The sequence below is a fragment of the Astatotilapia calliptera genome, chromosome 16 (assembly GCF_900246225.1).
Source record: "Astatotilapia calliptera chromosome 16, fAstCal1.2, whole genome shotgun sequence".
Lineage (NCBI taxonomy): Eukaryota > Metazoa > Chordata > Actinopteri > Cichliformes > Cichlidae > Astatotilapia > Astatotilapia calliptera.
The window spans coordinates 10425333-10451749 of NC_039317.1; the positions used below are offsets into that span (position 1 = coordinate 10425333).

General features: G+C 41.2%; 1 protein-coding gene across 1 annotated transcript; it reads right to left on the bottom strand.

The window, feature by feature from the left end:
- Positions 1-15: 15 nt before the first annotated feature.
- On the bottom strand, positions 16-26417 carry rftn2 (raftlin family member 2). The gene is made up of 9 exons (XM_026143688.1): positions 25920-26417; positions 11609-11789; positions 9351-9459; positions 8947-9121; positions 8533-8751; positions 5415-5521; positions 4109-4212; positions 3940-4021; positions 16-3031 (listed from the first exon to the last, which is right to left on the bottom strand). Exons 1-9 carry the CDS (start codon positions 26056-26058, stop codon positions 2846-2848), a joined length of 1302 nt encoding a protein of 433 aa, XP_025999473.1. The 5' UTR covers positions 26059-26417; the 3' UTR covers positions 16-2845.

A 26417-nucleotide genomic window follows, 5' to 3' on the forward strand; every position in this document is an offset into this window, starting at 1 on the left:
TCAGTGAGTCAGACATGGGAAATACTGTTTAATAAAAAATAACAGCCACAATAAAGGAAGGGAAATGTACAACTCTCGGAAAAGGGAAAAGCTAGAATATTAATACTGACAGTGAACACCCATTTAATACATTTCCATTCAAACTAAAACAGCACCTTATTTATAAAAGTCCTCAGATTAACCTGAAAGTTGATCTTTAAGGAGACCTGCTCTGCTTTCCTCATTTCCTGACGCACTGTTCTGATCATCGAGCTCATTAAACAAAGCAAACATTAACATAATGAGTTCAGGGTATGTACACGTTGGCCATTTCTACTGTTTGCTCTAATAAAGCCCCCTCAGGCTGCAAACACAGAAGCCCCACCCACCTGTAAACGCTTAACGAAGGGCAGCCAATCGTAATAAAGTTGGCTTAAAGGAAGCTAAAAGTGGCTTCAGACGGGATGAACTGAAGATCAGCGCTAATAAGAACGGTTCACTGGGAATAGTGCAATGTGACTGTTGAAACCAGTCCAAGATCAAATCTGAAAATGAGAAGAACAGGTCCGCTTAAAAGTCATTCCTGATTCATAAGGTCACTCCATATTTTTGTCCCAATTGTGTCCTATTATAAAGTTACTTCCCTTTATAAAATCCCAGAACAAACAATAGTTTAATCAGGAATTGGCATGGAAGCTCTCCCTCATCCTGAAATCTCAAATCTCCCTTCGAAAAATTAGTTTCCAGGGTCTTTTTTTAAAAAACATTTTGATACTATTCACACAACATGGCACCTGTTAGAAATTCATGTTTGTGGCATTTAACTCACATTTCTTGTATTTGTGCATCACAGACTGCAAACGACATCGATCGCTTCTATTTCAAAGCTCAGCTTTAGAAATGTTTTATATAAATGAGACAAATACACTTATCATCTAATATACTTATACACACACATGCACAACAGCAGAAAAAGAGCCCTCCATCCATTTAGGATGTGTGTAACACTGAATGTCTGGAAAGCAGCAGGAATATTAGCAGTACCTTTAAAATGAAGGAGGAAAAATAATACTTTTAAACACGATGAGCTGTATGAATGACTTCCAGAGTAATAGCTGAAAAAGCTGTAACATCTCAGAGAAATAGGCTTTTCTATACAAATATACTGTTTCAGGCACCTCGCTTTCATCATGTACTGGGGAGGCATATAGGTTAACTACATATCCGTACGGTGGCTCAAGTAGTTCAGTGACTTTTCTCTTTTTGTGTGGTTACCTGGTGAAACTACAAAACAATTGTGAAACATCATATGTGACAATAGAAACAAAACTTCAGTGGAGAGCTAAATATCAGATAAATGTATTCCAAAACATGTAAACTGTGTGATGATCTCATCATCAGAACTTGGATGTAATGAGCTGTGGGTGTAGCTCTGACTCAGACCATGTGCTCACCGACTGTATGAGTCGTCCTCTCTGACACTTGGAGTGACCAAACTTTACAAAGCGGAGCGTTTTCATCAGTATGATCCAAAATACGTCACTGAACTGGTGTTTATAGAGGTCCAAGCAGGGGGCTGTTTCCTCATAGACTTGTATAGGACCTGCAACCTTTGGTATCACCCCCTGGTGGCCATTAGAAAGAGTGCAGGTTTAAGGCACTTGTGTGTCTGCTTCACTTTTCAGACAAAGAAGCCACGCCCACCATTTATACCTGGTATGTTTTCAGCACAGAGCCTTCATCACAGCGTAAGAGCTACACACTGAAGTGATGCTCCAGTTGCCCTGTGTCACGCACACCAACATCCCTCACTCTCCTCACGTCACACACCTGACAGACACTTCCAGTTCACCTTTAAACTCCAAATGCTCCCATCTCCTCCTTTCACACGTCAGAGCTGCTGCCCTGCATCGCCACGTTTTAGCGCAACACCTCCACCACCCCGGCATCTTCCTCGAGGCTCCAGGAGTCTTCCTCGTCGATTTTTATGAGCAGCACATTAGCAAAGAGAGAAAAGAACTCCGAGTCCAGACGCTGAACTTCTGCTGCTTTTCTGACTGAAAGTCAGTTATACACACACGCCAGCAGAAAGCGCACACAGCTGGGGCTTTAAACCAGTTATGAAAGAACAAGTCAAATTTTTACTGATCGAGCTCCATCGTGTACGATATTAAACCTAATAGAGCCACTGACACCACACAGTGATCACACAGGACGATAGCAGCCGCACCGAGCAGCTACATCCACACACTTCAAGCTGAGGTCACCGGTCATATGTCAGAGTCTGGAATGTGCTACTTTCTTTTTCCTTCCACAGTTTCTGGAATACATTTATTACTGACAACTGATTACTTGACTGAAGGATGTTGTCTCACTGATATATAAATCTAAAGCTGACATTCATGAACTTTCTCAGGAAACATGGATTTTAGAGGGCTGAAGTAAGAACAAGTAGGCCCTTTTAACCCAAACTGCCTGTGACTTTTTCCTATTATGTTTAGTTATAGTTCCACATCACTTTTTGTACTCTTTCTAAATAACTATAAACTAAACTAGATTTCTTCCTGCTTCAGTATGTTTCTGAGCTGTGAAGGAGCATAACTCCAGACTGTAAGCAGAAAGCAGAGCCCCGCTCCTTCAAGTTCTCACAATAACATTAACATATTTCCTGTGCTTTATAATACTGGGAGCACCTGTTATTAGGCGTGCATCACTCTGCACATCTAAGTCCAACCGTTTTCTCGTTATGGCTTCGTTAACAACATTTTCAAAGTGCAGAGCTCCTCTACATTAAAGTCTCTGTCAGATGGTGAATAGTCTGAACCTTCCACAGTTCATATCTCTTTGCTTGGGTACTTCCACCTGCTTACATACAGGTGACCTCAGCTTTCCCCTCGTCCTGCTCAAAGCCACCTTCCTCCATGTGGGATAGGGAGCTGGGGTACCCTCCTCCGAACACTGGGAATCCCCCGATGCCTCCCGCAGGCAGAGCAAGGGTGTCTGGAGGGTCGGGGCTGCTGGCTGCCCGACTCACAGAGTGACTGGACACAGACTGGAGACAGAGAGGGACACCAGTCAGAACCCATAACAGACCATGAAATGACACAGATGGACTACGATTTAAAATAAAAATCTAAAGACAGATTTTCTTGAGGGCGGCTCTGCAGACTGGCGACTGGAATAAATAAAGCAGCTTCATGAAAACTACACCTGGAATAGTTTGCAGGTAACTGCTGTTTTGTTTTTCTGCCCTCCTACGAGTTTGCAGTACTACTGCAGTGAACTCCGAGTAGTACCGACTTTCTCCACCAGGGGGGGACTTTAGCCACACAGAGGATATTCCTGCTTATCCAACAGAGCCATTTTTCATTCATCTTCATCGGGGTGATGCTGGTAATACAGGTCAGCTCTTTACTTCCACTAAACACTGCTGCTGTTCTCCAGTCACAACATTAAATAAAAGCAATGTATACTTTCTAAAGAAAACTAGCATGTTTAGAAGTGCTTTCTTGAAAATCCCAAAGAAAAAACTCTTCAGCTTAATGTGAGGAAGCTACGCTGAGAGGTGGAATTATGAAATGTTGGCATGGGTAAGGAAATTAAAGGGAAATTTGCATCCCTGCTGGCGTCTGAATTTACAACCTCCTCACACACACTGTAAACCAAACTGACTTTGGGAAAGCAGGAGCACAACACTGACATCGCTGAGTGCAGTGATGTCTATTCTAGCTCTGTTTCGGGTCTCCACCTGCACCTGAGAGACTTATTAGCAACTGAAGTTGCTTAACATCCCAATGTGTTCACCAGCTCGCCTCTTTCACTGCTGCACAAGGCTTTTGTAGGTCTATCCAACAGAGAACGCTGATGCCAGATGCAGATTAAAGACCATTTAAACATTTGCTTAACGTTCAGCTGCCTCATCATGTTTCTTGGCCACAGCGAATGTGGAAAAGGTCTCACCTGGTTCCTCGGCTGTCCGGCTGGCTCACCTCTGACCGGCCTCTGGAGGAATACAACATGCTTTGTGGCCAGATTCCCGTCACTGCACACATCAACGGGAGCATGGTCAGAAATGAAACTGAAAAACATGTTTCAGGAGAGAAAACATCTTCAAAGCATCTTCTTCTACCTGTCGTGCCGGATGATGGGTGTGGGCAGCACGCACGTGAGCAGCCAGCCAAACTCAGCCAGAGTGTGGAGGAGTGGCCCGTAATCTGTTTTCACATTGGAGTCCTGCAGGAGAGCAACGTGTCCAGATATAACAGAAGGGCTCAGAAAAAGCAACCTCTCTGGCTAAGAGCCAGCCGTGAGTCTCAGTAAACACCACTTCTGGCTTGATTCCATGTTAACATTTGATTATTTTAGAGCCGGTCATTAAGGGGAGCCTTTGAGAGCCGGTTGCTCCAAAGCACACCTGCTTTAGGGGGCCAGGATCTGGTCTCTCAGGAGTTCCTTGGAAATGCGATGTAGTTATGATGATTGGTCTATACTGAGGAATGAAAAGCTGGCAATGATATTGTTTAGAAATGCTGTGGGGGTTTTCTCTCTCCATGGAGACACTGATAAAGTGGACAGCTGAGCTCAGAGAGCTGTGAAAGAACGACTGGATTGTGCTTAGTAAACAAAGAGTGTTTGGGAGTATTTTAGAGCCAACAAACATGGAAGAAGCTGCACAATTCTTTGCCTCTAGTCACATCCTAAGTGTATAACACTTCACACTGGACCTCAGCTCTGCTCTAAGGTGTCATGTCAGGGTCCTCAACCAATAAGCACAGCAAAGGTCTCAAACCTGTGGCTCCTGAAACTATTTTATTTAACCAGTTACTAACCTATGGAATAAAAATGAAATCAGTGGAAGAAACTACAGAATTTAACAAAAGTTGATTTCAGTTTCTAGACCGGATTTGCTGTGATGCTTTTTCTTCACTTTCATGCCTAAATATGTTTTGTGGCTCTGTGCTTTGCTCTTAACCGATCCCTGGTGTAACTACACGGTGAGTTGTGCATTAATGGCATTATAAGTTTACCAAACGAATATTTGTAAAGACAGACAGCAAAAGTAACAACGTGGAATTATCGAGTCAGCCAATCCATCACTACAATGATTTCTATTGATTAGATAAATACTGTCATATGGTGTATAATGTGAGGAGGTATGAAGGTATAAAAAAAACCAGATGCCTCACCAGCCGACCAGCTTCAAACTCTTCAAACTGTCTATTTGACTTTCTAATTCTGTCCCAGGTGCTCACAATGTTAACCACACGTACACATACGGGTCATTTTTTTTATCTCAAACTGTGTTAAAAGCTACTAATGTTCAAAAAGAACTTTTTTTTGTCTTGTTTAAGCCTCACAGTTTAACCTAAGCTTGCTCTTAAAGAGTGGATAAAACATCTCTGTTCCACAAACATCTCTCCAAAAATCTCACTGACCTCGATGACGGTCCACTGCTCGACAACAATTGTGTCATTGGCAGGAGGAGACGTGCTTCTCTCCTCGTACACGAACAATCCCTCCAGCGATCGAGGCACCGGCTCGCCTGAAACACACAAACAGTGGCAGTGACACAAACGTCTGTTTGGAAGACACACGGTCACGTTTTTGTGGTGAAAACAGAAAAATTCATCTTCATATTTTTGTGTGGCATGGTTCTTATTGATAAAGTCACAGTTGTGGAACTCAAACTGCTCAGAGGGCGCTGGATGACATTACGCAAGTCAGCTTTGTGAATCAAGTGGTCTAACTGTGCAGTTTCACAGCTAAAAAGAGCAAACAACTAAATGCTGCTATGAAAACGTACAGAACAACAATCAAACATTTACCAGATTCTTGACCTTGTCTGGCAGCACATACATGATTCACACCGCTGCAGCTAGCCAAGTTTCAGCTGCTGGGGAAATGAGAGCGTCGCTGGGTTGATAATGACCCAGTTATTAGAAATAGGTTGAGAGTTCCCACGTGTTCATGTGTGAGAGGACAGCAGCGCGGAGGGTTCGTGTTGTAGTCCGTCTGTACAAACCTCTCCATCACCCTGCACCATCAGCGAGCTGCCTAATGCTCCCCGATTCATTAGGAAGAAGGATAACAAACCCAAGTTATCTGATTCTATGCACGCAGTAAAACGACTTAAAATAAATTCATAAAAGACTAGAAAGTATGACTCGAGTTTGCACAAAATAAACTGTGGCCAAAATGAAACACATGAAAAACATATGCGATCCATTTCTATCTCATAAAAAACCCAAAAACCAAAGACTGACATAAACACAAAAAAGTCACTTCCTGTTTTGGCTCCTTTCTCCCACTGCATCTATATTTGGAGCAGTCTTCCCGACTTTGGCGACCTCGCTTCCTGTTCATCTGCAGAGCACAGCTCTGCAGCTTCACTTGGACTTATTCAAGGTTATTGGGAGGCTCGTTGTTCCAGCGTTTTGGACAACGGGGGGTAGAGCAGGTCATCTACTGATCGGAAGGTTGGTGGTTCGATCCTGTGCTCTTCCTAGTCTGCATAACCCCAAGTTGCTCTCCGATGCATCCATCGGAGTATGAATGTGTGTGAATGTGGTTAGTAAGCACTTAAAAGCATAGAAGAATGGATGCCTGTGGCATGTTGTACAGAAAGCTTTGAGTACTCTGGGAGAGCAGAAAAGCTCTATACAAGAATCAGTCCACTTACAACGTGACACAGGTGGCTTTAGATCAGTGTGACACATTTCAAACTTGTTTTAGTCTTTTTAACATTTTTTTGACAACTCTGGTTTCATTTGTGGATTTCAAGCTGACGTCAGACTAGTTAAACATTTGGAACAGGTTCTGACTTTGGGCCCATTTTACAGTGTTGTTGGGCTGGACGTTAGAATCACAATCGTGTTTATTGGCCATGCAAATGCGCAGACACATACAAGTTACGTTAGATGGTGACTCTCAAGCACAGCAATGTCAATCACAACAATAAGTACACAACACACACACACACACACACACACACACACACACATACACACACACACACGTGTGTGTGTGTATTGTGTATACATACACAAAGCTGTGTAAAGTTTAAGATTGGGTCTGAACTTGGTTTTGGACCATCTTATAACTTGTATTGGGCTGTGATGTTAAACAAATTGCTACACTTGTTTTGGACAAGGATGTGGAATGTTTTTATACCTAATCTTTGACTTGGTTTAGACTTGGATTGGCTTCTAGCTGTGGCTCTGGTTTGGGGTAGGGCTGGGCGATTTGACCCAAAATTCATATCTCGATATTTTTTAGCTGGGTGGCGATATAAGATATATATCTCGATATTTTTTTAAAGCCATAAGTTAAGAACAAAAAGAGTTCTTAGTCACACTGTGTCCCAGATGTCACACAGGCATTTTTATTTACATACAGCATAGATTTACATGAAGAAATTACTCAAAAATAAATTATCAGCATTTATTAAACAATCATGCTCCATAAACAAAAGAAAACGATGTTGTTTTTGTGCATAACAAAAAGCTCATAATTGTGCAGTCAAAATGTAAACTAACAGACGCTGAGCATAATAACAAAGACAGATTTCACAGCTGCTCTGTTCCCAACTTCTACTGCATGACTGACAGCCTTGAGTTTGAAATCCTCTTTGTAACCATGTCTCCGAACATGTGCCATTTATGGCCCTTATACACACACACAATACGGTAATATTACGTCGAAGCACAGTACGTATCACTCCGCGAGGCTCCAGACTACAGTAGCCGTAATGCTCCGACAATCCATCAAGCGCTGCAGCTCCGTAGCTTACCAAAGTCGTAAAACATTTTTGACAGATTGCCGTCACCTAAAATCGGTTCGCGGTCAGTAAGCACAACCAGAATTCATACATAAGGTGCGCTGTCGATTTTTGAGAAAATGAAAGGATTTTAGGCCGTGCAGCCCCTGTGGGCTGCATGTCGTTAGCGTGGTTAGCTCGCTAACACGTTGACGCCGTCCAGCCCCACAACTCGCTAACGGAGATTTGCCGTGTCCATCTGGTCGCTGCCTGCAGGTGAAGCTATGGGGGAGGGGGAGTTGTATTCAGTGAAGGAGAGGCGAGGCCGAGTAACGTTGCGTAGAGACAAAAGTGGACGAAAGAGAGGCAAACTTGTGGCTCCACAAGTATAATTATAACGTAACATAGACTATATCAAGGATATTGTCACATCTTATATCTTGTATGAAAATATATCGATATTTTTTAAAAACTCGGTATATCGCCCAGCCCTAGTTTGGGGCATAGTAGAATGGTTTGAAACTTGGTTTTGAACCTGACTTTTGGCTTGTTTCAAACTTGGCTTTGGTCTGGATGAGATTTTGCAATGACTTTGAAAGTTGGTGTTGGTTCTGAATCTGAATGGGTTTTAGACCATTTTCAAACTGTTTGAACAATACCTGTTGTCACCGGACAGCTGAGGTTCTTCAGTCTTTTAGTTTTGGAATCATGACTAATGTTTTTAAGTGCTCAAGCCTGCAGAGGACAAACATACATGCACCGCTCCGTGCTTGTTTAACATCCACCATCAGACCAACCTTTAGGTGTGTCCCAGTAAACAAAGGAGTCTACCAGAGACCAGCCTTTGCGATAGTAGGCGGCAGTCAGCTCCAACCAATCAGCCTCCAGAGCACTGACCACGTGGCCTTTCCTGGAAACACGCATGGAGAGTGCCCCCTGGTGGTACTGACATCCCAGAGAGTCCAGAGGAGCACAGCCAGGAGCCCATGAGTGGAAGAAGACCAGCAACCTCAAATCTGGAAGGAGAAGGAGCAAAAGTATGACTCATTTTACCATTTTTCTTAAAAAAATAACATAAAATACAAGGTTCAAGGGTGAAATCTTCTCGACCATTTGACAGTCTAACACATAACACCATTATTGTCACCATGGATGTGAACCTGAGGTCACACAACCAGTCAGAAAGTCCCCACATGAATATCTTGTCTTACCGGGACTGTAGGTGTTGTCATCCAGCTCTCTGTCTCCAGGCAGTGTTTCAGGAGGTGTACGTGGAGGCGAGCGACAGGCCCTCTTTGGACTGTGCACCCGGCCATTGGTGATCCCACTCACCTGCTGGAGGACGGAGCCAATGAATCGAACCCCTCCCCGTGCACTGCTGTTCACCTACAGCAAAGATAAATACAGATTAAGAAGTTTAGATGAGGTGAATGCATTTTCCAACATTGCTTTCAAACATTTTTCAGCCATTAAAAGTATTTATTTATTGCTTTTATCATACATTGACCACTCATTTATCTTGAATCCATTGAGGATGTCTTGATCGTAACATATATACTAAAAATCCCTTCTTTGATACTTTGATCTGACTAATGCACCGGTAAAGATGGCTGACCCTATCGATGAGTGCTCTGACAGTGTCAGCCGTCAGCGAGTCTCCAGGTAAAGGCCACTCCTCCACCCTCAGCACCGGCACGCTGTGATACATGGATGCTGTCTGCTTACTGAAATCACATAACAAAGATAAGTGTTAGACCCCAGGGAGACTTGTTCAGCAGAGTCCAGCTGTCACAGAGCTGCAGACACAAACAAATAAATCATTTACATGCTCAGCAGGCTGCTGCTACTGTAGTGATAAGAGTACGCACAGACCGTTGTAGCACCGTTTCAACATGAAGGTAAACGTTTCACTTTGTTCTCATCAGTATGAGGAGACAGCGACTCGATACGAGCATAACACCACAGTCTGCAGGAAAAAAATCCCCCCACACAACTAACAGAAAAAAACAACACAACGCTCCACAAACCTATGTATTTTTCGGACCATAAGGCACATTAAGTGAAACAAAGCAGTCAGATAAGTCAAACTTTACTCAACTCATTCTTCTTGCTTCCTCCACTTCCGTACCATTGATTCATTAATGTTGAATTCTCTCCAGCTGCTCTATTCCCATGTTGTTGCAGTATATTAATGACTAACCTCGTATTGTGGATGGATTATCTCAGTTGTTCTCGAGTGGAAAAAAGTTAGCGTTCATCCTCCAGCTTCACTGTGCTAATGTTATGCTAACATAGCTTTGTCGCTACGATCACGTAGCACATCCTTATATACCAGCTAGCCCAACTTCAGTAACGGACTAAAACATTTTTGACAGATTTTTGAGCGTCGTGTACCACATAAAATCGGTTCGAGGTCAGTAAGCACAACCAGAATTCATACATAGGTGCACCGGATTATAAGGCGCACTGTCAATTTTTGACAAAATTAAAGGATTTTAAGTGTGTCTTATAGTGCGGAAAACACGGCAATACAGTGGTCCCTCGCTATAATGTGGTTCACCTTTTGCGGCCTCACTGATTCGCAGATTTTTTTGGTGCAATTTTGCATTTTGTTTTTTGTTTTGTTTTGTTTTACAGCACATTGTGTTCTGTGTCCCGATCAGCTGTAGACCATTGTCAATTAACCTCGTGCTGTGTCTCCTGTACAGTACAGAATGCGTTCAGCTTGTCAAATTTACATAAATCTTAGATCGCTACAGTGTGACTCTGAAGTGCTGCACTTTTTAAGTTTTCTCTCCAACAAACAACAATGTCGATGAAGCGTTTTGCACCGTCAAAGGCTCCTGCGGTAGCACCTAAAAGGCAGAAGAAGATGCTAACCATTGCACATAAACTGGGACTTCTGGACATGCCAAAGGAAGGTAGAAGTTACCATTCTACTTGCTTCCTCCACTTCCGTACCATTGATTCATTAATGTTGAATTCTCTGGCAGCTGCTCTATTCCCATGTTGTGGACCTGAAAACAGGGTTTGATCTTTGGTTTCATTCTATAATACTGGACTTATTTTTCTACGAAGGTTTGAACTTTGAGAGTGTTTAAACAAGAGAGAAAAGTGTGAAAATGTTCGTGCCTCGTATTGGTTGATTTGTGCAACTTTACCGTCATGTTGCTAATAATCATGTTTATTTCCTCTGTGGTTGATTTTAGTCTCCTGGTATTTAGTCTGTTCGTGGTTGTTTTGTGTTGCTGGTAATCATTTTTAGACTCTTCTGGTTAGTTTGGCTTCCTTGGTGGCTGTTTTATGTTTCTCGGTTTCATGTTTAGTTTCTTTGTAGTTTTTTTCCGAATGGTAGTCGTGTTTAGTCTTGGAGGTTTTATTTCTCTTTGTAGTCAAGTCATGTTTATTCTGTTTGCGGTTGTTTCAGCTGTGTATGGTGATTCTGGGTCCCTTTGCGACTGTTGTGTGGGTATTGTGGTTTTGACCTTCCTGGCAGTGGGTTTTATATCTCTTTGTGGTGGTTTTGTCGCCCCCTTGGGTCCCTCAGCAGAGCCCAGTAGGCTTGAGAGATCAGACATACTCCATCCTCATTGGCTGCTGAGAGATCCCTGTTGTCAGGTGAATTTTAGCCAACAGAAACTGAACAGTAGTCAAACCAAAACACCGTCTCCTCTCTCTGCTAGCACGCAAGTCAGACCTCCTATCAGCAATCTGCATTAAATATGCAGCTGACTTCATTTATCTTTCATATACCTACTAGACAACATCATGGCAAAAGCTTTCTTTGACCATGACATACAAGAAAAAAAAAAAAAATCAATAATAGGCCAGTTTTAAGATAAATTTGATGACGTTGGACTAGGACTGGCGTACCTGGGTCTAGGACGGGCCAGGATGGCGCGGTAGAGCAGGCTGAAGGGAAGCGAGCGAGTCCGACCCACAGACAGGATGATGGGGTGAAGTGCAGCCAAGAGGTAGCCTTGGGTGTAGTATGGCTGTAGGGCCTGAGGCAACTCAGACAGCGAGGACACATACTGGACTGTCGGACGGCTACCTGCACACACAGACATCATCTGCTCAGTTTTCAAACCTGCGCTCAGAGTTGAATGACACATCCGAAGACTTTGACACACAAACCATTTATTGATTATTCATAAATCAATCCAACTTTTATGACGTCTGAAAATGACATGTGACCACCGGCTCCATCAATCACCTTCCATGATCTACCATCAAATAAACACCTTTCCCCTTACGACTCTAAAGCCTTAAGGGGAAGAGATCCTTTCTGTTTTCATTTTATCCATTTGTGAGCCATCAGAGGTGTGAAGTGAGCAGAGAGAGCTGGAGAGTTTGTGAATGGCGGAGTCTTGTGCCATTTTTCCTAAAGTCCTGGCTGGAAATCCATGCGGCTATCACCATACTTCCTGTGTCCACAAAGAGCAACTGTTCAGAGGGGTTTGGCTACACGCCGTTTGTGCGCGCACACACACACACACACACACACACACACACACACACACACACACACACACACACACACACACACACACACACACACACACACACACACACACACACACACACATGCATTCCAAGACTTTAAAGAACAATTTGCACATTTTGGACAAAGGATGATTAAAAACAAGGAAAGAAAAAGGACACAAATGATAAAGAGCAAGAGCCTTCAGAGCCTTACTCCTGTTTATACAGTCACATTGTGGAGATTCATTGTTTGTTCTGACAAAACTTCCACTAATTGAGCTTGACTGAGGGTTAGGGCATGTCAGCATCAACACAGCTTTGTGTGTTCTTCTCATTATTCTGTGTACAACTCATGTTGTGGGTGGGTACTGATGTTTAGGTAGAAAATTAATGTGGTTACAGTCTCCTGATGTCAACTCATCTTGTGTGTAACAGTATTACTAATCTTGCGAGATACAAGTTTACACAAACAATGTGGGGAATTCCCGTCTCCCTTACTGGGACAAACTCTGGATAAGACTTAAATTTAGGGAACAGAGTGAAAGACTGTACAGCAGCCTGTGAAGCGATGAAAACAAGACTGTGTGTGTGTGTGTGTGTGTGTGTGTGTGTGTGTGTGTGTGTATAAAAGATGGCAAAAAAAGCATTCACCCCACATTCTCGTGAACAAACACCCAAGAGACCTGGGAGACCAGCATGCAGCTGACATCACTGCAGCCTCTGAATGAGCTGTCTGGCTGGCTCCCTTCATGAGAATGAAGACCACCAGAACCTCAATAAAACCAGTAAACACCAGGGTCGGGCGACTGCTGCAACAGTTTACAGGCATTCCTGTGGGCTTAAACCCCGCTTTCAATGCTTGAGGTGAATTTAAATTTAACACATGTTGCAGCTGCTGGAAAACAGTGATGCAGCTCTAAAGAGAACTTGTGCACAGGACAGCAGTCATGAAATGAAGTGAATCCAAGTACCTCAACACAGAGAAAGTCCCATAAAAAGTGGTAGTTTTCCTGGAATTTATGAACTTTTTTTTTTTTGAAAAACTTTTTGAACTTTAAAATATAAAAAAAAAGAAAGAAAAAAATCAGACGTACATGATAAAAGTTAAATATCGCTGTTGTAGCAAGTAAATCCTATATTTTGATGCTACTGGTTGCTACTTGTTTGTTAGTAGGCGTTGCTTTTACGTGCACTCAGTCACAGTTCACCGTGCCAAATCTTTGTTTTCATTTATATTCACGATATTTATATTCAGTCATTTATTTCTAGGGGTGGGTTTTGATAATTGATTTATCAATTAAAATCAATTCTGGCTTGGATAACGTGATATTGATTCATTAAAATCCTGAATCGATTTTTTAATATAAATTTATTTTGCCCGAAACGCCAGAATCTCAGGTTAAACCTCACAACAGTTCAACAACCAGCAAACAGCTAAAACAGTAAATGAGAGCAGAAACACGGATTCTGCACAAAGACGTAAACACAAAGCGTGGACCCGCCGATGGATCAGAATCAGTGAGATGTCGCCTTTCTCTCACCCGATGGCACGACACGGTCGGGGCTGAAAGCCGACAGCTCGCTGATTCTGATGTTTCGGCAGGTCCGCGCTTTGTGTTTACGCCCTTTTTGCGCCGATTCTAAAGCTGTTAGTTTGATCTCTCTCCAAACAATATTGACCGAACCAGCAGCAAAAGAAGATCCAAACTACGCTTCACATAAACATCGTCATGGATTCCCTCCGACTTTTGCTGTTTTGCTTCCACCACACTTCATGCACAGCCTCTCTCTCTCTCTCTCTCTCTGTATACTTCAAGAACAGTTTCCCGTCTAAAAATCTGTTTTCTACATTATTCGCTTGCTTGTTACGCACAAGTCTACCGTTGTTTACAGCGCTGTCGGCCGCTGTTTTTTTTTTTCCTTTTTCTTACTTCTGAAAAGAAAACCTAATTTCTGCTGTTCAACAGGCTTCTGAACAAATGTCAACTTTTTAAAATTATGCAAAATGCAAAACGCTCAGCTGTGTCTCTAATAAAACAGCTGTAACGTCAGAGGTAATGTTCATATGTTGATTAATGGTTTTCTTTCGTTTTTGATGTACTGCAGAATATTTTTATAAAATCCCAGGCCAGGAAAATCACCTTCATGTTTTTCTGTGTTTTATCTTCAGTTACTTTGACACAAAGGCATCTGCTGTGACGCTCACACCTTTGATAAAGTCTTGCGAGTGTCAGCTTCCTTTTTATAGATAGAAAAATATGTTAATGTACTGATCTGAATTATAATATTTCTGACTGTCTGAGGCAAAATTCTCCAGATTTAAATCAAATTGAATCGAATCTAATCGAATTGAATCGTGGATCGAATCGATTCGGGACCTTGTGATCGGAATCGAATTGATTCTAGAAATCAGTGACGATACCCAGCCCTATTTATTTCCTTTGGAATGCCCGTTTATCTTTCCATTTAAACAAAGACAATATTTAACCAGACTGAGCACAGCAGAAAACCGTTTGCCCCGTCTCATCAGCAAGACCTGAACAGAATTAACCTTGACCCTACATAACCTCATACCTGCCTGTCATAACAAGTGCATAAAATGAAATACAACCCCCTAGTGGTGATAAAGATAGGGGCACAAGAAAAATGACTCCTACACCAGTTATCTTCCTATACTACTGTTTTTATTAGCTCGTGGTTTGTTTGTTTTTTTAGACAAATATGAAATTGTAGCAGCTTTTGTTAATGCTTTTATTTAAAGGTAGCAATTTATCTTCGGTTCTTTAGGCTAATGTAGCAGCTAATGTTCAAAGGATTAGGCTAGTATATCAGCTAAAATTAACTTGTTTTACATGCTGTTAAATTGTTTAGGCTAACATAGCAGCTAATGTTATCTTGTTTAACATAATGTAGTACTTTATATTAGTGCCTTTATTTTAAGCTAGGAATGTGTCTTGTTTAAGCTAATTTTAGCTTGTTTAGGATCATGTCACATCTTATGTTAGCTTGTGTAGCGGAACATAGTGGTTTACATAGTTTGTTTAGGCTAATGACGCAGCTACTGTATCATGAAATGAGGCCTGTGATATAGAGTGGCCACATCAGAAAAACAGACCACCACAACTGGAGTTCAGTGCTCCCAGGACGTCTGTGTTAGCATCCAAATACACCTCTAAACAAGGCTTTTGTGACAGCCTTTTGCTCGTCTCCTCCCCCGTTTCAATCCTCACACCCCCTCCCATTCTGCTGCCACTTGGCCCATGGACCCGCACACTGAGGCCTCTGTTCAGTGGGGTATGGGAGAAAAAGGAGGAGGTGGTGGAGGGGATGAAGAAGGGAAGCTTAGAAAGGACGTGGTAAAAATGTAGAAGCCGTTCAAGAGGAGTTGAATAACAGGAGGGCACACAGAGGGGTGACAGAGCTGAGAGAAAGGGAGGTAAAGCCAAAGGGAGATGGAGGGGGGAGCGGGTTACAAGACGGATTTCACAAACCCATGTGTGAAGGTGTGAAAAAGGGAAAGCTGCCTAGCAACGAGGAGCAAATAAATGAAGAGCGACATCCACACTACGAACCTCAACACGTCTGTTTTTTCAAGTCCTTGTATCGTTTGTAGTCGAGGAATAAAAACGATCAGCAGGGAGAAAATCTAAGGTTCTGGAATTACAGAGCCAAAGCAAGTTACACTTTCTGCATTAATTTTAGAGAAATCTATAATACTGTAAAAGCAACAAATTAAGGTCACTTGAAGACTGTGTGCGTGTGATGGGGATTAACAAAGAGTTTGTTCCTTTATTAAAATGCCCATTTAATGGTATGCAACAATTCAACAAAATCAGCTGCCTCTGCGGTGAGTCGTCCACCCCGTGGATGAAGTTTCTTTCTCAGACCGTTGTCTGATGTCCATGTCAGTGGGGAGTCTGTCTGACTGAGACACTCCCAGAGGAGACAGTGAATGACACCGAGGACCACCACATTAATGCTTTTGGCACATAAATTCCACACAGGGAGAACAGGGACTAGTATGTTTTGAACTTTATTCTTATGTGAAGTTATTGTCCTCTATTAAACAGGGTTGGAGGGAATAAAAAAGACCCAGCATAGCATCACAATATGGCAAATAGGGATACCAAAATACTTAAAATACTCTGGGGCACTACAAACGAGAGGGTCACCTCATGCTCAGGGCTCATCATGAGCTGAGCCCAGCCAACACTGGGCACACTTAGCTGACAAAACTACCTCATGACTTCACACAAGTGAAGAAAGGAGAGCAACCTTTAGGTTAACTGCAGTCGCTCAGAGAGATTGTTGAAGGTTTGGACTTGAATAATAGTTTAACATGAATTTCTTTGTAGACAGACGACTGCTGTGTGATTTTTAATGATTTATCACAGTTAATTGATGTATTTCCAAAAACAGATTGCATGTTAACTTGACCCCATCCAGTTGCAGACTGATAGCAGACTGACTCCAAGTTATGGCAGGTTTTAGTAACAATGTTGGTGTGATTGATTGATCTCACTTTGAACCCCCCAAAAAAAAGAAATAGAAAAAAAAAAGAAAAAGAAATGTCATAACTTATTATTGAATAAAACTGATACTGACAGTTTAACTTTCAGGACATTATTAACCTTTTTTTTTTTTTTTAAAGATGATAAATTGCACGTGTTATTGAAAGATACTAAAAATCACAACAATATCATATTGTGAGCAAAGTATTGTCAAATGGTATCTTGGCTTGTCTGGTGATTCCCTCTTTTAAATGGATCGTAGATAGAGTCATTATCTTTAACGTATCTTTTTTTTTTTTTTTTTTAATACCAGCGTAGTCTCACAATTAATCTGTGTAGAAATGTCGGCCCCAAAAAAGGATGCTATTACAAAACAGTAATAGTAAAACACACATGCACAGAAGTCTCTATCGCTACATGTTTATTAATTAATTATTAACGCAAACAATATTAATTGACACATTTTAGTTTTCAAAGCCACTATCAGCTCATCTGCTTCAAATACGAATGCTGCTGGTGAGGAACAGTAACTGATCAGCAGGATCAAGAGGTGAATGCAAACCTCTAAGCTGTGATTATGGTACAAACAGTGTGTGTGTGTGTGTGTGTGTGCGTGCGTGCGTGCGTGTGTGTCTGCAGTCTCCTGCAGCAGACCTCATACCAGAAAAAAAGCGATCCAGGGCGTGTCTGAAATCAGTGGGTGCTGCACAAGTCCTGACATGATCACTGTTTGCCTAAAATCAGATCTGGATAAAAATGAGGAAAAGCCAAAACAGCTTGAATGAGCTCTTTAGTTGTTAACTCGCTTCATCAATTATAGGAAACAAATACCTCCAAACTGCTGAGCATTTGATGTCAGCTTCCTACACCATGTAATGTCTCCCGCTGGAGAGACCAGTCCACTGCTTCAAACACATCATGTAATAAAATGAGGCCCACAGATGGTTTCCTGTCATCATCTCCAGCTTTTTGAGTCAGGGGCAGATCTGAATACTAGAAAAGCAGCTTTCTGTTTCTCAGTTGACCAGTAAGCATGACTGCTGACTGTTGGCTGTTAACGTGCTCAATGCTAATGTTAGCTTTCCTAACATCAACCCCCCCCCCAAACAAACAAAAACAAAAAACACCAACAACACATGTACTTTCAATATGTATCATTTCAGATTATTCATGTCATTCATGGTTACATTTTTAGGTCTGCATTACCTTTCAGTGTCCTTGAAATCTCCTTCAAATTTAATACCTAAAACACAAACTTTAATCTGAAAGGATCTGTCGTGGACCTTTAAATACTAGGATTAGACTGAGATTACAGACAACTGCGCTACCCTCTGGAGATAATAAATAGACCTGGCAGGCAGAAACAGTAAACGCCTCATCACAACTGGGACAGTCATCTAAGGCTGAGGTCAGTCAAACCACTTCACAACCCAATCCTCTCTCAGAGGAAGGCGATTGAAATCACCGTCAGTCATGAATAAACATCACTCCAACCATCCTCCAGTTTATTGATGTGGTCCTCACGTCACCTTACATCACCATCTACTCCCTGATTTCCCTCAGTCCTGTTCAGTTGTTGCACAAAGCTAGTCCATGAGCAGGGAAATACAGGACAAGGCTATTCTTCTGTCAACACTGCTTCTAGCCTGTACAGGAGTAACTCACTTGTTACAAGAACAAACAGGAGTTTGAAGGAGCATGCTACACAGGAACCTATAAAGCTACCTGGCATTTTTATATGAGACAAACAAACATAAGAAAACAAACTGCGCGGAAAACTGCTTCAAAAAGCGAAGGTAACACCAGCAATCTGTTGGGACGTTTACCGTGTAGCTGATATGAGCCCATTTAAGTCCACTATTACAACAGGCTACATCATCCATCACTTTATGTGACAGGCTGAGTTAAGCTTAATGACGCTCTGTTTCTGGAAGACTAATAATTTTCTCTTCATTCAGGAAGTCGTAAACAAGCTCTCAGGTCTTAAGAATATGTTGATTTTTTTAAAATAAAGAGCTATATATAATTTTTGTAATTATTATTATTTTTAATTATTATTATTTTTCTGTGCACCTTCTTGATTCGCAGAATCTCTACAGCTGAGGTAAACAGTGCAAAGGATAGATGACCCATGGACAAAGTGTAAACACATGCCTAAACAAAGAGGAATCATTTAGAGATGATTTAGCCATCATTTAAAACGTTTTTAGAAAGTTTCATTTACAGATGGAAATTCTGCATTTTAGTGTGAAAGCTACCAAAAACAGACGGGAGATGCTGCAAGTTTGTTGGCATAACATGATCGGGATGCTCAGCGCTGTCCGGATGTAAGATGCACTGTGAGCAGTTTGCTATGAAAAGATCAATAACTACAAAGACTCAGCTCGACATGCTTTCTTTCCCCTACAGAAACAGAATATGCATACCATATATGAGATATATATATATCCCTCCGCTAGTGATAACCTCAGGAAGCATTAGCCATTGATGTACTGCCTCGGGCTCCAGGCCCCAAGTCCAGTCTCCTCTCAAAGTGGAATCAGGCCAAGCTGACTGGGAGCACTGGGAGATACATGATGGGTGTGTGAGTGTGTGATCGCCACTACGTGTCCCAGAAATGCTTCACTGCTTCAAGGAGAGGTGATGATGTCCTTGAACAAGGGGTAGAATTTCATTTATTTATTTAACACACACCAATTAGTTAAACTGCAGGAATGTCTTAAAGACATAAAGACCTGGATGGCCGCTAACTTTCTGCTTCTTAATTCAGATAAAACTGAGGTTATTGTACTCTTGCCCTGAAAATCTTAGAAATATGGTATCTAAGCAGATTCTTAATCTGGATGGCATTACCTTGGCCTCCAGTAACGCTGTGAGGAAACTTGGAGTCATTTTTGACCAGGACATGTCCTTCAACGCACATATTAAACAAATATGTAAGACTGCTTTCTTCCATTTGCGCAACATCTCTAAAATTAGAAATATCCTGTCTCAGAGTGACGCTGAAAAACTAGTTCATGCATTTATTACTTCCAGGCTGGACTACTGTAATTCATTATTATCAGGATGTCCAAAAAACTCACTGAAAAGCCTTCAACTAATCCAAAATGCTGCAGCAAGAGTCCTGACAGGGACTAGAAAGAGAGAGCATATTTCTCCTGTTTTGGCTTCCCTTCATTGGCTTCCTGTTAAATCCAGAATTGAATTCAAAATCCTGCTCCTCACATACAAGGTCTTAAATAATCAGGCCCCATCTTATCTTAATGACCTTGTAGTACCATATCACCCTATTAGAGCACTTCGCTCTCGCTCTGCAGGCCTGCTTGTTGTTCCTAGAGTATTTAAAAGTAGAATGGGAGGGAGAGCCTTCAGTTTTCAGGCCCCTCTTCTGTGGAACCAGCGTCCAGTTTGGATTCGGGAGACAGACACTATCTCTACTTTTAAGATCAGGCTTAAAACTTTCCTTTTTGCTAAAGCATATAGTTAGGGCTGGACCAGGTGACCCTGAATCCTCCCTTAGTTATGCTGCAATAGACGTAGGCTGCCGGGGGATTCCCATGATGCATTGAGTTTTTCCTTTCCAGTCACCTTTCTCACTCACTATGTATTAATAGACCTCTCTGCATTGAATCATATCTGTTATTAACCTCTGTCTCTCGTCCACAGCATGTCTTTTATCCTGTCTTCCTTCTCTCACCCCAACCGGTCGCAGCAGATGGCCCCGCCCCTCCCTGAGCCTGGTTCTGCCGGAGGTTTCTTCCTGTTAAAAGGGAGTTTTTCCTTCCCACTGTCGCCAAAGTGCTTGCTCATAGAGGGTCATATGATTGTTGGGTTTTTCTCTGTATCTATGAAGCGCCTTGAGGCGACTTTTGTTGTGATTTGGCGCTATATAAATTAAATTGAATTGAATTTATGAAATCCAGTTGTGATCCTACTTAAAAAAATAATAATCTAAAGATTTTCATACATATTTAGTGGATTTTGTTTCCCTCAAAAAGGCCCTCTGAGCCAAGGACAGGACCCTTTAACAATGAGGTCTTGTTTTCCCAGCACAGGCACCACACTCACCCTCTCTGCTCTGTTCAGTGAGAAAGCAGTGAGGCTGAGCTAACAACAACGAGCAAAGCTCTTAAACCCAAAATGTGACATTTGGGTTGTTCAGAGTACTGTTGAGTCAGTTCAGTTTTACTTATATAGCACCAGTTCAGGACAACAGCTGTGTCAAGGTGATTTTACATAGTAAGGACCCAACTACCCGCCTCCACCATACAGCTTTGTAATGTGTCACTTCCTGTTTGCCAGTGAGACACCAATGTCCAGTGTAACTCATCCTTATTCAGGATGAGCCAAATTACTGACAAACTAATTAAATGAATAAACAGTATTCTGGGCAAAATGAGAAATGTTACATTTAAATATTTTTATAACTGGATGAGAGCCGACTTGCTCACTGCCCCACAATCTCACTAGTGCACTTCACTGTGGGATGTTTCCTATGTTTGCATATTACATTTCCCAACATTTGGCATAATACTGGACAAACAACACAATTTTTAGAGGTACTAACAAAAATCTACCTAAATATTAAACAAACATAAAGATACCCAGCGATTCAACTGCTTACCTCTGTATATTGTGTATTTTATTTTATATATATATGCACACACACACACACACACACACACACACACACACACACACACACACACGTATATATATACACATATTTGGTATACATATTCAGTAAAGCGCATACATTCTTATATTTGTACATATATTTATCCTCATAATTCTCAGATTCTTATTGTATTTTGCACACCTCTGTTGCTTGTGAAGCTTGCACACAAGAATTTCACTCACATGTGCTGTCCCAGTGTACCAGCACATGTGATGTGACAATAGAAGTGATTTGATTTGATGTGTTTCATAAATAAATATGCACAGGCATACAGTTCAACCTGACCTCTGGTGGCTGTAAGACATCTGCAGGCCAGGTGCTCATCAGGAATGTTAGTCATGCTCTCAAACATTAAACCTACATAAAATCTGTCCTTAAAAACAATCCAACTGAAATCTGATCACCAGCCAGTAAATGTGGTGCACATTTGGTGGCACAGATTGGCTTTTTGAGGATCATTTTCGTGGCTCATTTGGCAAGAAAAAATCCAACTGACTAAACCACTACAGACCCCCCACACCCCCCCCTTTTTTTTTAATACACAAAATCATAAAATGGGGAGATTAACAGTCTGTACTAGACCTTCACAGACTGGAATCATTCCAGTTTATCTTTAGCTGTGCCAATTATGGAGCTTCACACTCAGCAAGAGATATTTGCACATTTCAAGTGAGATTCCATGACACGGATCCAAGAATACAGGAAGCCTGAACATTAATGTGCTATTCTCACACTTAACTCACAAAAGAAAAGAAGCCCCCTTCAGACAAACAGTCATAAACATGCAGCGCTTCTGAGCCTCGTGTCGAGGTTTGATAGAGATATAAGTGACCGAGATTTACAGGATAACTTCAGATTGTTTATTAATACTCTTATTGTCATTTAAGCCCACTAGCCCTGGTGTGATCCATCACTTTGCTGCTGAGCACAAATTAATTTTGTGTTACAGAAATGAATCCACTGTGAAGCAAGGACTCCTCACAAAGCTCATTATTGTTGTAACTCGTGTGAACCAGAGTTTGTCTAAAGTAGATCTATGACTCACACACACTCTGTCTAAAATACTGTATTTATAAGTGTGTCTGAGGGCAAAACCCATGACTGCCCGCTCATGACTGGCTCAGAGAACCAGAAGATTTAAAATAATTTTCCACAGTGGGTCATGAACCCACTGCTGGTGGGTCATACACAGAGCTGTCAACAAGAAAAATTCCCATGGCAACATTAAAGATTCCACAGAACATATAGAACAATCCAACGAACCTGTTACTTTTATTCACCCATATGTTATGTAGTATCTAAAGTATACTAATAAAGTTAATCACCATCTGAACTACTTTTTAGAACCGTTCCTTAAATACAAGTACCAATAACATGCTACGAAAACACCTCACTACAAGTCAGACTGTGTATTATTAGTAAAGTGCAGTTAACCCTTTAAAGCCGGTCAGAGCGGACACGCTCCATTTTGCGTAACTATTTTTAAATCCCGGTAGCACTGCAGCCACGTAAGCTAGCGCAATAATTTTTTTTGCATATGAAACCGGAGGAGTTGTACTTACATCTTATGCCATCAGCTTGTCCTAGGTCACAGTTTCCTTCCACATATAGCTTTGCAAAAACTGCATAAAAAGCACTTGCAGCAACAAAAACATAATATTCCAGAAACACGCTTTGCCGATCCGATCAGCTGTTCATAACACTTCCTACGTCCATCAGCGTGAACTATCGCATGTCCGCCATTACCTGCCCGAAACCGGAAGTGATGTCATTTTGCGGAAATGTACGGTAGTTTTTTTTTTACCATCGGGGCCTCATGAGCCTATACTTGTGTTTTTAAGAGTTATGTTTGACTTTATGATTTTCTGTGTCGTTTCTGGGATGCTTAGGACTCATATTGCACAGCTGGAAATAGTTTATTTTGATGCATATGCTGTTATTTTGCAAATTTGCAGTATAATATTTATTTTCGTTTTTCCTGCAGTATATGAAAATTGGTATATTTCAAAAATAAAACTATGAAGACACTTAAAATAAATTTCCTGTGGTGGGAAACTAGTTTGTGCAACTTTTTTGTATTTACAGTTTTGAGGGATAAGCCTCTTAAATTTCTCTAACTAGAAATATATGTTAAAAAAACAAAAACGATTTTAAATTTTTTTGTAGTTTATTGCACTTTTTTGCAATTTATGTGATTACTATGCACTTAATGCATGCATATTATTAAAATTCGGGCTATAATGGTTGTATTGATGTATAGCAACTTGAAATGATCCCAAAAATGGCTCCACAGCATGTAAAAATATAATATAAGCTCTGGCAGACTTGGTTCTATGGTAGGTCTTAAAGGGTTAAAGTAAAAGTAATGATTCTGATGAACAAATGTTCAATCAGTGTTATACGGATCAATATTACTGCTGCAGATGTTTAAGGCTGTGTTCAGATATTATGGTTAACTGTCACTATCTAAGGCAGGAGTTAAAATCTTAATGAAACATTAAGGTGGCATATTAGCAAAAAACAAAACAAAAAAAATCCTATACTTAGCCACTAATTTTATAATACATTTCACCAAAACTACTACTGTTACTACTACTACAAAAATAACAAAGATTATAATAGTAACTATAATAGTGCAGAGAAATCTGCAGCTTTATCAGTCAATAATGACAGCTCAGACAATGGTAGCTTCTACTGCTACCTTCTTGCAGACAGCACAACAGGAGCACTTTGCTCCCCTGACCTCCTCTAACTTTGGCCGCAGTACTTCCCCCCCAATTCATCATTGTGCTGGCCTGACGTTAACGTGCTCAGCTCCCATTCAGAACTTAATCACCATTTCCTTCCAAATAGGTCACAGTGAAAACAGCCAGTCGGGAGACCAGATGAAGGGATTAGCCTTGAAAAACAGCAACCTTCGCATATGTTCAAATGAAACTCCACATCAGAGCAGGTGGTGTTGTTTACTCTGGAAGGATGCTGCATTTAACTGCATAAGAAGGTACGTCAATCTGTGTGTCCGTGTGTTTGCTGAGGTAACAAGTGACTAGCAAAGGCAGGGAGGAGGGCACAAAAACAAAAAACCTTTGGTGACCTATTTCATGATAGGCTAGGCAAACAGCCCTGTTACCAGGAGAAACCAAGAGTTAGATGCTAACTCATTACATGTATGCTAAACACTTGAAAGTAAACTAACAGGTCATTTCCTTTTTTTCTAAAACAGTGATCTGGACATCAGATGCTTCCTGTCTGGCTGTAAGGTGCTTTTATTACACTTTTCCCCGGGGAATAACAAACTACAGTATCATAACGTTTGCTATTTATGGTTATTTTAGGGCCAAATAAACAAGAGGAATGCTTGAATTAGAAAAAGGAACACTTTCAGGCTTTTGTTAAGAGGAAACGGGAAAGAACCTGAACTATTTGTTCAGCTGAAGGGTCCATTAAAATTAGCAACAATGGTTTACTTTGAGGCCAGTGTAAGAGGTACCAGAAGTAAACTAGAGATGCAACTGCAACTGAATTAGGTGCACTTGTCTTATCTAAGCAACAGCCCCAAAAATATGCACTTTATACATTTATAAAACAGAGGAGAATACAAAAAACAGCCAAATGTTTAGTCCTTTTAATTTGAAAAACTGACAACAAGCCTACAGCTACAACAGCTGACCAAAAATGTTCAATCAACATTTTGAATAATCAAATCACTGCCTCAGAACATCTCACAGCATACTTGATTGTAAGGCTGGGAGATTAGCTAAAAATTAACCTCTTCAGATCCTCTGACCGATATAATCTGCCCGTGTTGATTGCTGTTATTGGTTTTAAATTCTGTTAATACTTCCCCATTGTATCTTGTCACATGACTCTGCCCTGTCCAGCCTGTGACATGGTGACAGGAGGAAAAGTCAATCACCGAGCAGACACTAATACTACTACTACTACTAATAATAATAATAATAATGATAATAATAATAATAATAAAAAACAATAATAATACAATGATATTTTTGTTTGTTTTTAAGTTGCTTCATTTGTTCTGAGCATCAGGTTAAGAATCCACCAAAACTGTTGCCATCCATTTGCTGTCAATCAATTGATTAATCAACTAATCGTTTTAACTTTGAAGCACTTGGAAAATGTTAAAAGTTAAATGTAAAATTTTTCTCATGAATCATTTGCTGTATAAAACAGTAAACATGTTCCAATATCAGTATAAACAATAAGATTACGCAAATAGATTTCTGATAAGACAAAGAAAACCTGCTATGTGCTCATGAATATGATGTTGCAACACAAAAAGCGACGGACTATCAGAAACTGTTAGTGGGTCATTTTCTGTCAGTCCGTTTATCTTTGCTGTAGTTTGTATTCAGAGTGTGAAGCAACAGAGGATGAATATCATCGTTATAAGAAATATGTGCAGCTCTAAAACACTGATGGGACATCTTCAAACAAGACATTTTCTGTCAGCTAATCGATTGATGGATTAAATATGCCACACGCCTACCTTCCAAGCTGAAGTCTAGCAGTACATACTCGTACACGGTGTCTGTTTTGGTCTCCACCTGCGGTCTCTTCAAGGTGGAGTAGATTTTCCCGGGGCTGCTATCCTCCGGGTCTTCTAGTTTTCGCAAGCCGCAGCCCATGGCCTCCAAGGCGGGGACTGGCGTTACTGTGGTGGGAGCACCGGAGGAGACTCAGCCTGTCTTTAGCTCGCAACTTCAACTGGACCGCCCCATCCCGCCTCGGTCCACGCTGTTGATTCCTTGGAATTTATTTTGAATTTCCACTGAAAAATAGCAGGAAAGGCTTTTGCTCGGTGGTTTTAAGAAAAGAAGTGAAAAAAGCCCGAGAGATGACTTCGTAAAGCGGCTAATGCTTAAAGAGTACGCCGCTGAAGTGGCTGCACGTCAGGAGCGTGAAGAGGAGGAGCGCGAACCTTGGAGAAAAGTTTCCCTCTACAAACAAGTTAGCAAAAAGGCACCAAGAACACAACTTCCGCTAA